This window comes from Cnephaeus nilssonii (genome assembly GCF_951640355.1).
Source record: "Cnephaeus nilssonii genome assembly, chromosome: 13".
NCBI lineage: Eukaryota > Metazoa > Chordata > Mammalia > Chiroptera > Vespertilionidae > Cnephaeus > Cnephaeus nilssonii.
This window is the reverse complement of record NC_137084.1, coordinates 66,275,710-66,290,886: the sequence shown is the minus strand read 5'-3', so window position 1 is coordinate 66,290,886 and position 15,177 is coordinate 66,275,710. Positions and strand designations below refer to the sequence as shown.

At 38.0% G+C, this 15,177-nt stretch overlaps 1 protein-coding gene across 2 annotated transcripts in view; it reads left to right on the top strand.

Moving 5' to 3' along the window:
• PGR (progesterone receptor) overlaps positions 1-15,177 on the top strand; it is a 75,286-nt gene that overhangs the window by 39,402 nt on the left and 20,707 nt on the right. The window contains exon 4 of one of the 2 annotated variants that reach the window (XM_079788943.1): positions 3,057-3,362. The exons of the other annotated variant lie outside the window; for it this stretch is intronic. Within the exon in view, the coding sequence (XP_079645069.1) occupies positions 3,057-3,362 (306 nt within the window). The remainder of the gene's footprint in view (positions 1-3,056; positions 3,363-15,177) is intronic. 2 annotated transcript variants of the gene reach the window in all.

Below are 15,177 nucleotides of genomic sequence, written 5' to 3'. Positions count from 1 at the left end.
CTATGTCTTATAGTTTGCTGAGTAAATTTAACCTCTTTGGTTACATTTATTCCTAGATTTTCTATTCTTTTTGATGCAAATGTAAGTGGGATTATTTTCTTAATTTTCTCTTTCTGATAGTTTTTTATTAGTCTATAAAAATGCAACAAATTTATGAATATTAATCTTGTATTTGGCTACTTACTGAATTCATTTATTAGTTTTAGTAGTGTTTTTCATAGAATCTTTAGAGCTCTCTATATATGGCATCATGTCATCTGCAAATAATGACAGTTTTACTTCTTCCTTCCTAATTTGGATGCCTTTTATTTCTTGTCTGATTGCTATGTCTAAGACTTCCAATACTATCTATAATAATAAAAGTATAATATGCTAATTAGACTGGACATCCGAATGACCTTCCAGACGTCATTCCATATGAAGTCGCCACGGCGGGGGCTGAGGCAGAGGCGGTTAGGGGCGATCAAGCAGGCAGGCAAGCAGTTAGGGGTGATCAGGCAGGCATGCAGAGTTGTTAGGGGTCATCAGGCAGGCATGCAGAGTGATTAAGGGTGATAAGGCAGGCAGGCAAGCAGTTAGGGGCAATCAGGCAGGCAGGCAGGAAGGTAAGTAGTTAGGAGCCAGCAGACCTAGATTGCGAGAGGGTGCAGGCCTGGCTGAGGGACCTCCCCCTTCCCCCTCCCCCCCTTGTGCATGAATTTCATGCACCAGGCCTCTAGTGCTGAATAAAAGTAGTGAAAGTGAACATTGTTGTCTTGATCCTGATCTTAAAGAAAAATCTTTCATCTTTTCACCACTGAGTATGACATTAGCTCATATATGGGTTTATCATATTTTGGCCTTCATTAAGTTGAGCTTGGTTTCCTGTATCCCATTTCGCAGAAAATTTTTTATTCTAAATGAATTTTGGATTTTATTAAATGCTCTTCTGTATCTTTGTTACGGTCATGTTTTTAATGCTACATTTTGTTTAATTGGTGTATCATAGTATTTTAAGATTGGAATAACATTAAAAAACATTTAGTTCAGCCTTTGTGCTCTTGCCTATAGGTCTTTTCCAAGAGTCCCACCAAGTGAACGTGCAGCCTGCTCCTGAAACTCCAAGCTCTGTAATCTAACACTGGGCCTGCCATCTTCCTTCCTCTTCATTTCCTCAATTTCCAAATAGAATTAATAACACCTACCTTTCAATACTGTTGAGGCAAAATGATATAAATAAAAAATTCCCAGCATAGAATAGATACTCCATGAATGTTACTTTAATTGTGTATTTTTCTAATTTTGTCTAGACATTTATTAGATATAATTAATTGTTTATAGTAGAAGACCTGGACAAACTAAAAATAGTTACTTAAACTTTTTATTTGTCTTGATCTAGCAGCTTTTATTTCTCTTAAAATTCCCATACTCTCCAAATGTTACTTCCCTTCCCTCTAGTGATTCATTCCTTCCCCAGGGAGTCCAACTGATCTCTGTGAACCATCTGCATCATTTTTATTTATTGACACTGGCATCTGTTCTCCTGTCACCTACAGGTTCTGGCTCAAATCCTTGGGAACTTTATAGCAAGTGTTATCCTTTTCTTTATGGAGACACCTGAGTTCAGAAATCACCAAGGCAAATAAATGCTTAGAGAGACTAGGCAGGTAACATCATTGAGTAGAGTAGCAAGACTGAAGAAAACTGACCAATGGCCTACTACCAGTTTGTGGTACGAACTAAGATATATTGGAGTGTCCTTGCACCATTCAAAAGCAGCAGCTGCAATTCAGCACTAACAGATTACTGCCATCAAACCAATTCAGAGATGTTTTCATAACTTTGGAAAACATTGTATGAGCTAAACAAAATATATCTATGGGCCAGATCAGGCATTAGAGCCATCAGATTGAAAACTCTGTTTAGATCTTTGCAAACAGTCATCATGCCTCTCTTATCCTTTTTTCCTGGATAACAAGCACAGCCACTTCATACTGTTAAGCAGCCTATACCTGGCATAGAGCAGGTGGGAGCTGAAATCTAGCCTGTCCTCTGATCACCCGGACTTTCTCTAATTCATTTCATCTCAAGGCACCTGTGGACTAGCATCAGCCCAGCTGAACATCCTGGTCCCCTTCAACCATTCTTCATGACACAGATTTTCTACTCATCTCACCATTGGACTCTTTTCTTCCTAACACATCACAATTCATCAAAGTAGAATTTCCAAAGATGGTCTAGAAATACGAATGTGGCCTAATCAGCATGGGGTTGAGACTTTCTCATCCCTAATTTAGAAAAGAGATGCTTAATTTGGGGTTTTAGATCTCACAATAATTTCTACATTGGCTTCAAGGCATTTAGAGGAATCTATAAACCCACTTAAGATTGTATACAAGATTTTGTGAGGTTTGCATATGTATATGCATATTTTGTTGTTGTTAATCCTCACCCGAGGATATTTCTTCCATTGATTTTTTTAGAGAGAGTGGAAGGGAGGGAGGAGGAGGGAGAGACAGAGAGAGAAAGAAATATAGATGTTAGAGAGACACATCGATTGGTTGCCTCCTGCACATGCCCCAGGGCCAGGGAATGAACTCACAATCCTGGTACGTGCCCTTAACCGGAATCGAACCCATGACACTCTAACCACTGAGACCACAGGCCAGGCTTTGTATGCGTATTTTTAAAAGAATAAAACCCAAAAGAATATTCAACATCTATGAAAGACTGTTTCAATTAGTCTGTAGCATTAGCTTTTGGGAGGCAGTCCTGTCAGAACGTTGACCAATATTGAGCTTAGTCTCTGCTAAAAGCCATTTGTCTTTTCATATATGTTACTTACTACAAAACTCCATAACTCCCTCCTGGATACCGCACTCACCCGATTAATGCTGGTATCACTGATTCTTTCATCTCAGTCTGAATAAGTATCAGTTTTACTTATTCAATTTTATTTTATTAGAGTGGTGCTAAAACCTATAACGTTACAATTCTAAGACTTAAGAAAAATAATATTCTGCTGGAAGATTCAATTGATATGTTACTTACATTAACTTTTTTTTTCTCCTCTGTAGGTCGAAAGTTTAAAAAGTTCAATAAAGTCAGAGTTATGAGAGCACTAGATGCTGTCGCGCTCCCGCAGACGGTGGGCATTCCAAATGAAAGCCAAGCCCTAAGCCAGAGAATCAGTTTTTCGCCAAGTCAAGACTTACAGTTGGTCCCCTCGCTGATCAACCTGCTCATGAACATTGAACCAGACATGGTCTATGCAGGACATGACAACTCCAAACCTGATACCTCCAGTGCTTTGCTGACGAGTCTTAATCAACTAGGCGAGAGACAACTTCTTTCCGTAGTCAAGTGGTCTAAAGCACTGCCAGGTAAAAAATCATTTGCAAATAGTAGCAAGTAACAAAAATGTTACTGTGTTTGTTGTACTAGTCGATTGTTAAATAAAAGTCTGTGCAGTAAATTACCTAGAATGTAAAAAGCAGCTTATAATGTGTTTCAGCAGCTCAAAGTAGTTAGGATCCTAGATTATGTTCTATTTGTCTAGGACCCTACTGTGTGACATTGGAGAAACAAAATATGTAGCTAACACTCTGATTCTTATTAATGAGTCAAGAATGACATATGTCAAACAGTTAACAAGCAGCATGCATTTATGTTCAACATAGACATGATAGTAATTCAAAGAAAGACACATTGACCATCTTCTTAAACATGTCTAGTTCATTCTAAACCCTGTTTTGATCAAGCTCAGTTGGTTGAAAATAGAACTAGATGAATCTATTATATAACACATCAAAATAGTATTCAGAGTACAGCAGGGTATCTACAGGCAACCAAGAAACAAAAGTTCTAAACATAAATAAATAATTTTCACAGAGAGAAATGAATCTCCAGTCACTATTTTCTCTGATTTATACCAAACCAAGGAGGTGACAATTTGAATTTAAATCCTATCATCATGAAAGGATTTCAGTTATGTAAGCTATTTTTGCTCCCTCAGCACCACTTTACAGGAGCTGAGAGGTTGAAAGAATTACAAGGACACAGTTCTCCCTTGGCTAAATCTTAGACTGCAGAGGCAAGAGAATATGTGGGTAGCAATTGCTTTGTGGAGGTGTTAATCCCGTACTTAGAAATAGAACTCTTTTTAAATTACATTCCCTTTACACCAATAATATCCTTATACTCCTTTAGACTAATTTATTTTTCTAATACCTGATCAAGAATTAAACATATGTTATTTTAGTCTCCAAGTAAATTCAGTAGCCTTTTAAAAATATATTTTCTTCCCAATCTGCCTTAATATATTCTGTCATTGGTCTACCTGAAAAGGTTGAAATGCAATAGATGAATTGTTATTGAAAATTCAAGGTTACATGAAACATAGAGAAAAGCAGATTTCTGGTAGTTGAATGTCTTTTAAAATATATATGTTGAGAAAAGTTAATAAAATTCACTTCTAATGGAGCTAAAGTAATTTTATAGAAAAATCAAAATGCCTGGGTTTTTATTAGCTTCAATCTTGCTGAAAGGCCTTGGGCATGTAATTTTCTTTTATTAGAAACTAGAGGCCAGGTGCACGAAATTCGTGCATGGGGGTGTGTGTCCCTCAGCCCAGCCTGCACCCTCTCCAATCTGGGACCCCTTGAGGGATGTCCGACTGCCCGTTTAGGCCCGATCCTATCGGGATCGGGCCTAAACGGGCAGTCAGACATCCCTCTCACAATCCAGGACTGCTGGCTCCCAACTGTTCACCTGCCTGCCTTCCTGATTGCCCCTAACCACTTCTGCCTGCCAGCCTGATCACCCCCTAACCACTGCCCTGCCAGCCTGATTGATGCCTAATTGCCAGCCTGTTTGCCCCTAACTACCCTCCCCTGCAGGCCTGGTCACCCCTAACTGCCCTCCCCTGCAGGCCTGGTCCCCCCCAACTGCCCTCCCCTGCAGGCTTGATCACCCCCAACTGCCCTCCCTTGCAGGCCTGGTCCCTCCCAACTGCCCTCCCCTGCTGGCCTGATCGCCCACAACTGCCCTCCATTGCAGACCTGGTCCCTCCCAACTGCCCTTCCCTGCTGGCCATCTTGTGGCGGCCAACTTGTGTCCACATGGAGGCAGCCATCTTGTGTGTTGGAGTGATGGTCAGTTTGCACATTACTCTTTTATTAGATAGGATAGAGGCCTGGTACATGGGTGGGGGCCAGCCGGTTTGCCCTAAAGGATGTCCCGGATCAGGGTGGGGGTTCCCTTGGGGTGTTGGGTGGGCTGTGTGAGGGGCCTGTGGTGGTTTCCTGGCCGGCCATGCCCCCCGGTGACCCAAGCGGAGGCCCTGGTATCTGGGATTTATTTATCTTCTATAATTGAAACTTTGTAGCCTTGAGCGCAGGCCTGGGCCCACCAGGGTGTGTGGAAAGCTTGGCTTCCTCCATCACTGGGGGCAACTCAAGCCTCCTGCTCTCTCCAGCTCTGTGGCTGCTGCCATTTTTGTTGGGATTTATTTATCTTCTATAATTGAAACTTTGTAGCCTTGAGTGGAGGCCTGGGCCCACCAGGGTGTGCGGAAAGCTTGTATTCCTCCATTGCCTGGGAAACCCAAGCCTCCTGCTCACTCCATGGCCACAGCCATCTTGGTTGGGTTAATTTGCATACTCGCTCCTGATTGGCTGGTGGGCATGGCTTGTGGGTGTAGCTGAGTGATGGTTAATTTGCATATTACTCTTTTATTAGATAGGATGTTCTAAATGTTTAAAACTTACAGTAAAGTAGTTATCAAATTTGATAAACCTTTAGTAAATAAAAATATTACAATAGAATTAACTTTTTCTGTTTAAAAATGAGTGTTTAAATGCATGTTTAACTTTTATCAGTTTTTCTGTTATTTAGAAAATGTGATTTCTTTTATTTTTGTTAATATAGCTCATATATTTTTGTTTGTATTTTGGAAATTATTGTTTAAAAAGATTGTGCTATCAACAAAGTAAGAAAATAACCAGCTATAATTTATAAGATAATTTTATTCACCTTGGATATAAGCTGAGTTTTTTAAGTTGAAACCCTATTATCTGCCCAAGATTTTTAACCTCTGCACACCTTCAATAAGAGTGAGGGAAACTTTTACATTGAATTTGGTGGCAACCTTTTTAATGCTGCAAAATGTGAAAGTAGGTAGGAATGATGGCATCACCCATATTACGTGTACTATTACTGTTTTCATTAACTGCACAATAAGGAAAGCATTAAGATTATCAAAGTATTGTGTGCCACATGATCTTTTAAACAATATTTGTATAGCCTGCATTCTGGGAGTAACTCAGTGAATGATGAAAATGATTAATGAAACAGTGAAAGGACTTGGATAGACATATGTAAGTAAAGTAATATGATATCATTAGCTACTCAAAACTTTTCAGTTGACTTTAAATGAGAGTATAGGTTGTATTTACTCGATTCACTCAGTAAATGCTTATTGCGTACCTGCTGTGTGCAAGACCTAACAATTGAACAGTGGTGTGACAAAGAGAAGGCAGAAGCCTGTGCTCCTGGTGTGAATATATTTTGATAGAGCACACCCTAGCACAATGATGGGCAACCTTTTGAGCTTGGTGTGTCAAACTTCGCCAAAAAACTGAGCATAACTCGGGTAGTGTGTCACTTTGAGGAAAAAACATTATTTCGCAAATGTTTCATCTTCAGGAGCAGCAAATGTTTCATCCTCGGCATGCGGCCGCGTGTCATCAGAAATGGCTATGCGTGTCAGTGCTGACACGCGTGTCATAGGTTCGCCATCACTGCCCTAGCATCTGGTTATCAGTTTTGCACATAAGAGAAACTTATTTTATCCAGTCACTCACATTTTTTTCTTTTCTTTTTTAATGGTAGTTGCCATACAGCATTATATTAATTCAGGTGTACAACATAGTGATTAGGCATTTATATACCTTATAATATGTCCAGTACCCATCTGACACCATACATAGTTATTACAATACTAGAGGCCCAGTGCACAAAATCTGTGCACAGGTAAGGTCCCTAACAGCTGCCGGCTGCCAGCCGGGCCTTCCTTCCCTGGCTGCTGGCCAGGGCCATCCTTCAACCTGCACCAACCCCTGGTGGTCAGTGCACATCATAGGGAGTGATTGAACTCCTGGTCGGTTGAACTCCCAAGGGGACACTTTGCATATTAGGCTTTTATATATATAGATTATTGACTATATTCCATATTTAGTATTTTGCATCCTGTGGCTATTTTTATAGCTGGTAGTTTGTACTTTTTAATCTCTTTAAAAATTTTCAGCATTCCCCCACACCTTCTATCTGGCAACTATCAGTTTGTTCTCTGTATCTATGAGTTTGTTTTTGTTTTGTTTTGTTTGTTCACTTATTTTTTCATTTAGATTCCACATATAACTGTCTTTTGCTGTCTGACTTATTTCATTTAACATAATACCCTTACGTCTATCTATCCATATTGACACAAATGGCAATATTTCATTTTTTCTTATGGCTGAGTAGTATTCCATTGTAAATATATACTGCATTTTTTAAATTCTTTTATCTATCAACTAGAGGCCTGGTGCATGAAATTCATGCACGGGGGGAGGGAGGGTGTGTCCCTCAGCCCAGCCTGCACCCTCTCGCAATCCGGGACCACTGGCTCACCTGCCTGCTCACCTGCCTGCCTGCCTCATCACCCCTAAACCACTTGCCTGCCTTCCTGATCACCCCTAATCGCCTCTGCCTCGGCTCCCGCTGCCGCGGCTTTGTCCAGAAGGAGATCTGGAAGGTTGTTCGGCTGTCCAGTCTAATTAGCCTATTACGCTTTTATTATTATCGATTAACACCTAAGTTGCTTCCATATCTTGGCTATTATAAATAATGCTGCAATAAACACAGCATTGTGGAATTGTTGAGTCATATGGTAATTCTATTTATTAAATTTATTTTTAGGTATTTTATTCTTCATGATTCAATTGTAAATAGAATTTTCTTAATTTCTCTTTCTGATCTATCATTTTTATTGTGTAAAGATACAAATAGTTTCTGAATATTAATTTTGTATCCTGTATTTTACTGAATTTATTTATTAGTTGTAATAGTTTTTGTGGAATCTTTAGGGTTTTTTAATATAATATCATGTCACCTGCAAATAGTGACAATTTTACCTCTTCTTTTTCAATCTGATGCCTTTTATTTCTTTTTCCTTTCTGATATCATGGCTAGTACACCAATATTATATTGATTACAAATAGTGAGAGTGGGCATAATTGTCTAGTTCCTAATCTTAAAGAAAAGCTTTTAGCTTTTGATTCTTTTTTTTTTTTAAGTTTCATCTCCCGATTTATTTGCATGCTGATAATATCAGATGAATAATTTAATTACAAACTAATGGAATTTGCTGGCTAAGGCTTCCTTTGGAGGTAGAGAAATTTCCAAGATACTTTTATTTCTTCTTTTCCCCAAATAATTTAAGTATAACTCATCAGCCTTAGCTTTTGATTCTTGAGTGTCATGTTAGCAGTGGGATTGTCATACATGACCTTTACTATGTTGAGGTATATTTTCTTTATTCCCACTTTGCTGAGTGTTTTTATCATAGAGTTAGTTATATTTCATCAAATGTGTTTTCTGTATCTATTGATATGACCATATAATTTTAATCTTTTGTTTTGTTTGTGGTGTATTATGTTAATTGATTAGTGGATATTAAATCAACCTTGCATCCTGGAATAAATCCCACTTGATCATTGTGTATGATCTTTTTAATGCACTGCTACATTTGGTTTGCTAATATTCTGTTGAGGAATTTTTCATTTACGTTCAAGGAATGCTGGACTTGTAGAATGAGTTTGAGAGCCTTCCCTCCTCTTCAATTTTTTGGAATAGTTCAAGAAGGTAGGTATTAATTATTCTTTTGAATCTTTGGTAGAATTCACCTGTGAAGCCATCTGGTCCAGGACTTTTATTTGTTGGGAGGTTGGTTGTTTTTTTCTGATTCAATTTCATTACTAGTAATTGGTCTGTTCAGACTTTCTATTTCTTCCTAATTCAGTCTGAAAGATTGTATCTTTCTAGGAATTATCCATTTCTTTCAGGTTGTCCAATTTGTTGGCATATAATAAATCTCTTTCAGATTTTTCTTATAATCCTTATAGTGTTTCCTTATAATCCATTCTATTTATGTGGTGTCAGTCATCGCTTCTCCTATATCTCTGATTTATATATATTGGGCTCTATTTTTCTTGATGAGTCTGGCTAAAGGTTTATTAATTTGGTTTATTTTTTTATAAAAAGCTCTAAGTTGAATTGATTTTTTCTATTAGTTTTAGTCTAATTTCATTTATTTCTGTTCTAATCTTTATTAATTTTTTTCTTCTATTCACTTTGAGATTTGTTTGTTTTATTTTTCTAGTTCCTTTGGATATAAAGTAAAATTATTTGAGTTTTTTGTTTTGTTTCTTGAGGTAGGCCTCAATTGCTATGAATTTCCCTCTTAGATTGCTTTTGCTGTGTCCCATAGATTTTATTATTGTGTTTCCATTTTCATTCATCTTAAGATCCTCCTTCATCTGCTCACTTACTAATTCATTGTTTAGGAGCATGTTGTTTAGCCTCCATGTATGTGTTTGTGTTTTTTCTAGTTTTCTTTTTATAATTGATTTCTAGTTTCATACTATTGTGATCAGAGAAGATGCTTGATATGATTTCAGTCTTTTTAAATTTACTGAGACTTGTTCTATGGTCTATCATGTGGTCTATTTTGGAGAATGTTCCATGTACACTTGAAAAGAATGTACATTATGCTGTTTTGGGGTGGAATGTTCTGTAGGTGTCTAGTAAGCTCATCTGATCATTAATGTGTCTTTTAAGGATATGGTTTCTTTGTTGACTTCCTGTCTGAATGATCTATCCATTGATGTAAGTGAAGTGTTAAAGAACCCTACTATTATTGTATTAATGTTGATCTCTTTCTTTATGTCTGTTAATATTTGCTTTATGTGTTTAGGTGGTCCTATGTTGAGTACATAGATGTTTACAAGAATTATATCATTTGTTGGGTTGATCCTTTTATCATTTTGTAATGCCCTTTTTTTGTCTCTTGTTACAGACTTTGTTTTAAAATCTATTTTGTCTAAGTATTGCTAACCCAGCTTTTGTTTAGTTTTTATTTACATGAAAATCTTTTGATCTGAAGTGAGTCTCTTATAGGCAGCATATGGGGTGCTGATTTTTTAAATAGTAAGCCACCTTATGTCATTTAATCCATTTACATTTAAAATAATTATCTATAATAATAAAAGCATAATATGCTAATTAGACCGGATGTCCTTCCGGACGAAGCTGGGCTGCGAGGGCCGAGTCCCTTGCACGAATTTTATGCATCGGGCCTCTAGTTAGTTAATAATAAGACAGGTATGTAGTTATTGCCATTTTATTAATTGTGTTCTGGTTGGGGTTTTTTTGTGGTTCTTCTTGGTTCCATTCTTCTTATGCTCTCTTGTATTTTGATAACTTTCTGTAGCTTATGCTTGTATTTCTTTCTCTTTATTTTTTGTACATCTATTATAAGTTTTTTGGTTTATGGTTGGTATCATATTTTCTGGCGTATAAGACGACTGGGCATATAAGATTTTCCTGGGTTAAAAAGTCATCTTATACACCGGAAAATATGGTGTATATATATATACACACACATACACACACACACACACACACACACACACACACATACATATATATACCGTATTTTCTGGCATATAAGACGACTTTTTAACCCAGGAAAATCTTATACGCCCAGTCGTCTTATACACCGGAAAATACAGTATATGTGATTATCAGATGGTTATGTTTATAGCAGTCTATTTTAAGTTCATGATTGCTTAGGTTCCAATGCATTCTAAAATCCCTACATATTTTACTCACTCCCACAGTATGTTTTTGTCATCATTTTTTTACCTCTTATATGTGTGTATCCTTTCATTTATTATTGTATTCATACATGATTTTACTATTTTTGTCTTTTAAGCTTCATATTACCTTTATAATTGGTTGATCCACTACTTTCACTGTTTGCCTTTTTCAGTGAGATTTTTGTTTTCCTATGTTTTTTTTTATTTTTTATTTTTAGTTTTGACCTTTTATTTTCTATTTGAAGTCCCTTTAACATTTCTTGTAATGCTGATTTCCTTGTGATGTACTCCTTTATATTTTTGCTTGTCTGGGAAACTACCTCTCCTTAAAGTCTAAATGATAATCTTGTTGCATAGAGTATTCTTGGTTATAGATTTTTCTCACTCATGAATTTGGACATATAATGACAATCCCTTCTGGCCTTCAAAGTTTCTGTTGAAAATCAGCTGCCAATAGTCTTTTGGGAGCTCTCCTATATGTAACTAGCTGCTTTTCTCTTGCTACTTTTACAGTTCTCTCTTTGTTTTTAACAATGCATTTTAGTTATAATGTGTCTTGGTATGGGCCTCTTTGGATCATCTTGTTCGGGACTCTCTGCACTTCCTGAATTTGTATGTCTATTTTCTTCACCAGGTTAGGGAATAGTCTCTGTTGCTTCAAATAAGTTCAATACCTTTATCTCTTCTCCTTCTGGTGCCCCTATGATGTGGGTGTTGGTAACTTTATATCATTTAACATCCTTAGAGGTCCCTTTAATATCCTTATTTTTTCTTTTAACTATTTTTAATTGTGTATGTACCCTACCTTTTCTTCTAGATTGCTGATTTGATCTTCCACTTCATCTAATCTGCTTTTGATTTCCTCTACTGTATCTTTAAATTTAGTTATTGTATTTTTCATTTCTGATTGGTTATTTTTTAATTATTTGTCTCTGTTGAGTTTATCTCTTTTCTTGAATACTTTGAGCATCTTTATTACCAATATTTCGAACTCTTTACCTAGTATATTGCTCATCTCCACTCTGTTTTGTTCTTTTTGTGGAGTTTTGGCCTATTCTTTCATTTAGGACATGTTTGTCTCCTCATTTTGGCTGGTTCCGTGTAGTTATTTTTATGTATTAATTAAGTGTGCTACATCTCCCAGGCTTGAAAGAATCGTCTTACATAGAAGGTGTCCTCTGGGTCCCAGTAGTAGTACAATGCCCCTGGTCACCTGAGCCAGATGCCCAAGGTGTGTTGTGTGTGCTCTCTTGTTACAATTGGGCTCCACTGCTGCTGGCATATCCATGGGTGGGGTTGACTCTCAGGCCAGCTGTCTGTGAGGACTAGTTACGACTACATTGGATAAGCTATTGTGTGGAGGCTGACTCCAGCTGACTTTAGCAGGGCTCTCGTGCCATCCATGCTGTTGTTTGGGGCTGTTTGGTAGGAGCTAGAACATGATCTGCAGTTGGTTGCTGCTTGTGCCAGGCTTGGAGTGGCTGGAGAGAAACTATGATGTGAGCTGGGCCTGGCTGCTACTTGTGCCAGGCTTAGGGATACTTGTTGGTAACTAGAATGCAAGTTGAGGTCAGCCACTGCATGTGTGAGGTTTGTGGGCCGTTGGGAGCATCTGACATGCTTTCTGAGGCTGGCTGACACTTGTGTGGGGTTTGTAGACCTTTGGGAGTGTCTGCAGCAAGAGCCTAGTCCAGGCACCACTCATGTGGAGGGTCTGGAGCCACTAGAAGAGGCTTTGACTGGGCAAGCAGGTGGAGTAGGGCAGTGTCTCAGGGAGCCACCAGACCTGGGCCAATGGTGTGGGTTGGGCAAGTGGTGTTACGTTAATGGACAGTGACAAATTTGGTGTGGGCCTTCACAGGGCCTGGCAGGTGAGAAGAGAGCTCAATAAAAGAACAGTGGTGCCTGCCAGCACTTCCGTCTCCTGAGAGTTCTCCTGATTCTGCCCCTCTGGCCCTCGCCTTAAAGTTAGTCAATTTAATTTTTTTCTTGAACTGCTGCCCCTGCCCTAGGACTTGGAGAGAGTAACTAAGTGTGTGAACCCTTTAATAGCAGCATCTCAATCTCCTGCAGCCTTTTGTCTCTCTAGGATATAATCCAGGATGGTTTTCAAAACCAGATATTATAGAAATCCTCTTCTTGACATAGAAAAACCCAGAATGGGGCTTGGACTCCTTGCTCCTTAGGTGGACTTACATAGCCAAGATATCCCTCCCATTTATTAATTGTCACACCATGGGTATGGGTTCTATCTGGACCACATCTCTGCCCCTCGTGTCCATCTTGATGTGGCTTCTTCTTTATATCCTTACTTGTAGGAATTCTGTTAAGTTAATCTTTGGGAGGTTCTTAGTGATGGTTGTTCTATAATTTAGCTGTAGCTTTGATATGGTTGTGAGAAGTGGTGAGTTCAGAGTTTAACACGTTAAGCGCACAGCCTGTTTTGTCTTCCGGACAGAAAGTATAGTGTCAATCACTGATGACTGACTGGGCACTTAATGTGTTAACTTCTTTACCCCCTCCCCCCCCCCCTTTTTTTTACTCTGAGTCTCCATTCATTCACATGTTATTGCTCTATGAAAGATAAGACTTTTGTTAAATGAAGTTTCCTAATACACCAGAATGTCAGTTTACTTATTTGAAGTACACAAAAAAACACTGCCAGGAAAACATATTGCATATTCAGGTCATTCTTTCACAATAAGAAAATGTATTTGGGAAGTCAGATTAAAGATCAGATTTAGAATGATAATCATGACAAAGGTGACAGCATGCCTGAGGGCCTCAAGGTACATATCTGAGGTGCATGAGAGGATTCTTGTTGCCAGGTCAAGACTTCCTCATTTGTTTTTTTTTTGTTTGTTTTTGTTTTTGGTTTTTTTTTGTCTAGCTCTTCTATTTTCTTGGGCCTGTTATAATAATTACAGTTTAACATCTCTTTCATAATATTTCAGAGATATCTTTTTTCTATTATTAAACAACAACAAAAACAAAATAATTGCTCACAGCTGAAAACATTTCTGAAAGAAAGGGTTTATTTAGACAGAGTTAGCTAGAAAAGGACCAGGCCCTGGGGCATGAAGTCTAAACCACCAGTAGCAGGGCTAGATGGAGAAGACATGTCCACCCTCCTAGAATTGATGGCTCTTATACATTACGTTTGCAGGAAGAAAGATGTAAGTTGTTTTTGAAAGAATTTATACTGACAACAGGTAAGGGGAAGTGTGGGAAAACTTGAAGCAGGGGCAGTTCTAGGATAGGTGCACAGTCCGTAAAGGAGGGATATTTACTACTTTTGATTGGCTGTTGCAACAGTCCTGAAAGTTCATTGCATAAGCTGGATGAGGTAGTGTCTGGCTACTTCTTTTTAAATAGCCATCTGGAAGTTGATTCAAAGCTCCAACATATATTCAGGAATGTGAGTAGTATGTTAGTTGGCCTACAGCTACTAATTAGTTTATCATTCTTGCCTCTTTCTCTCACTCTCTGGCCCAATGTAATTTACTTTAGCACATCTCAGAATTTTTCTTTTGTCATTATTTAATAGATGCTTGAAAGATGCTTTCCCCTCATGACAGCACATTTACAAAAGACCTGTGAGGATACGTGCATCTATATATAAATGATTTTACGTATACTTTTTGCTGTAACTTCAATGAGTGAAACAACACAGTATTTCCAAAATTTAAAAAAATGAACAAGACATATTCTTTCTTTTTAGGAACTTTTAATCCAGTGGGATAGATAAGACACCAAAACAACTATAGTGAAAGTGACATAGATACAGATATAAAGAAAATGGGACAGGAGAACATTTTTGGCTTCAGGGACAAGAGAAGGCTTGAGTCGAGATGTCAGTTAATTACACCTTCAATTAAAAATGAGACTTTGATAACTCATGATAAGAAAACATTCCAGATAGAAGGAATAGTGTGGCTGATGATATAACGAGAATAATAAATTAGACCAGCATAAGAATGGTTCCTAATTTTTTTTAAGTATGAGGATTCATTAGTAGCATAAAATATATTATAACTTTTTAATAGCTGCTGATTGAGAAAATATATTAATGCAAATGGTTTCTCAAACACTGCTCCAATAAGTACTGGCCTCCGAGGGGTTTCATTACTCAAGTATTAAAAACACCACTGAAAATCCTATCTAATAAAACAGTAATATGCAAATTAACCATCACTCCGCGACAAAAATGGCAGCACCCATGGCCACAAGATGGTGGCGCCCAGTCCTCTCATTCCTGCTGGAGTCCCCCAGTCCACCC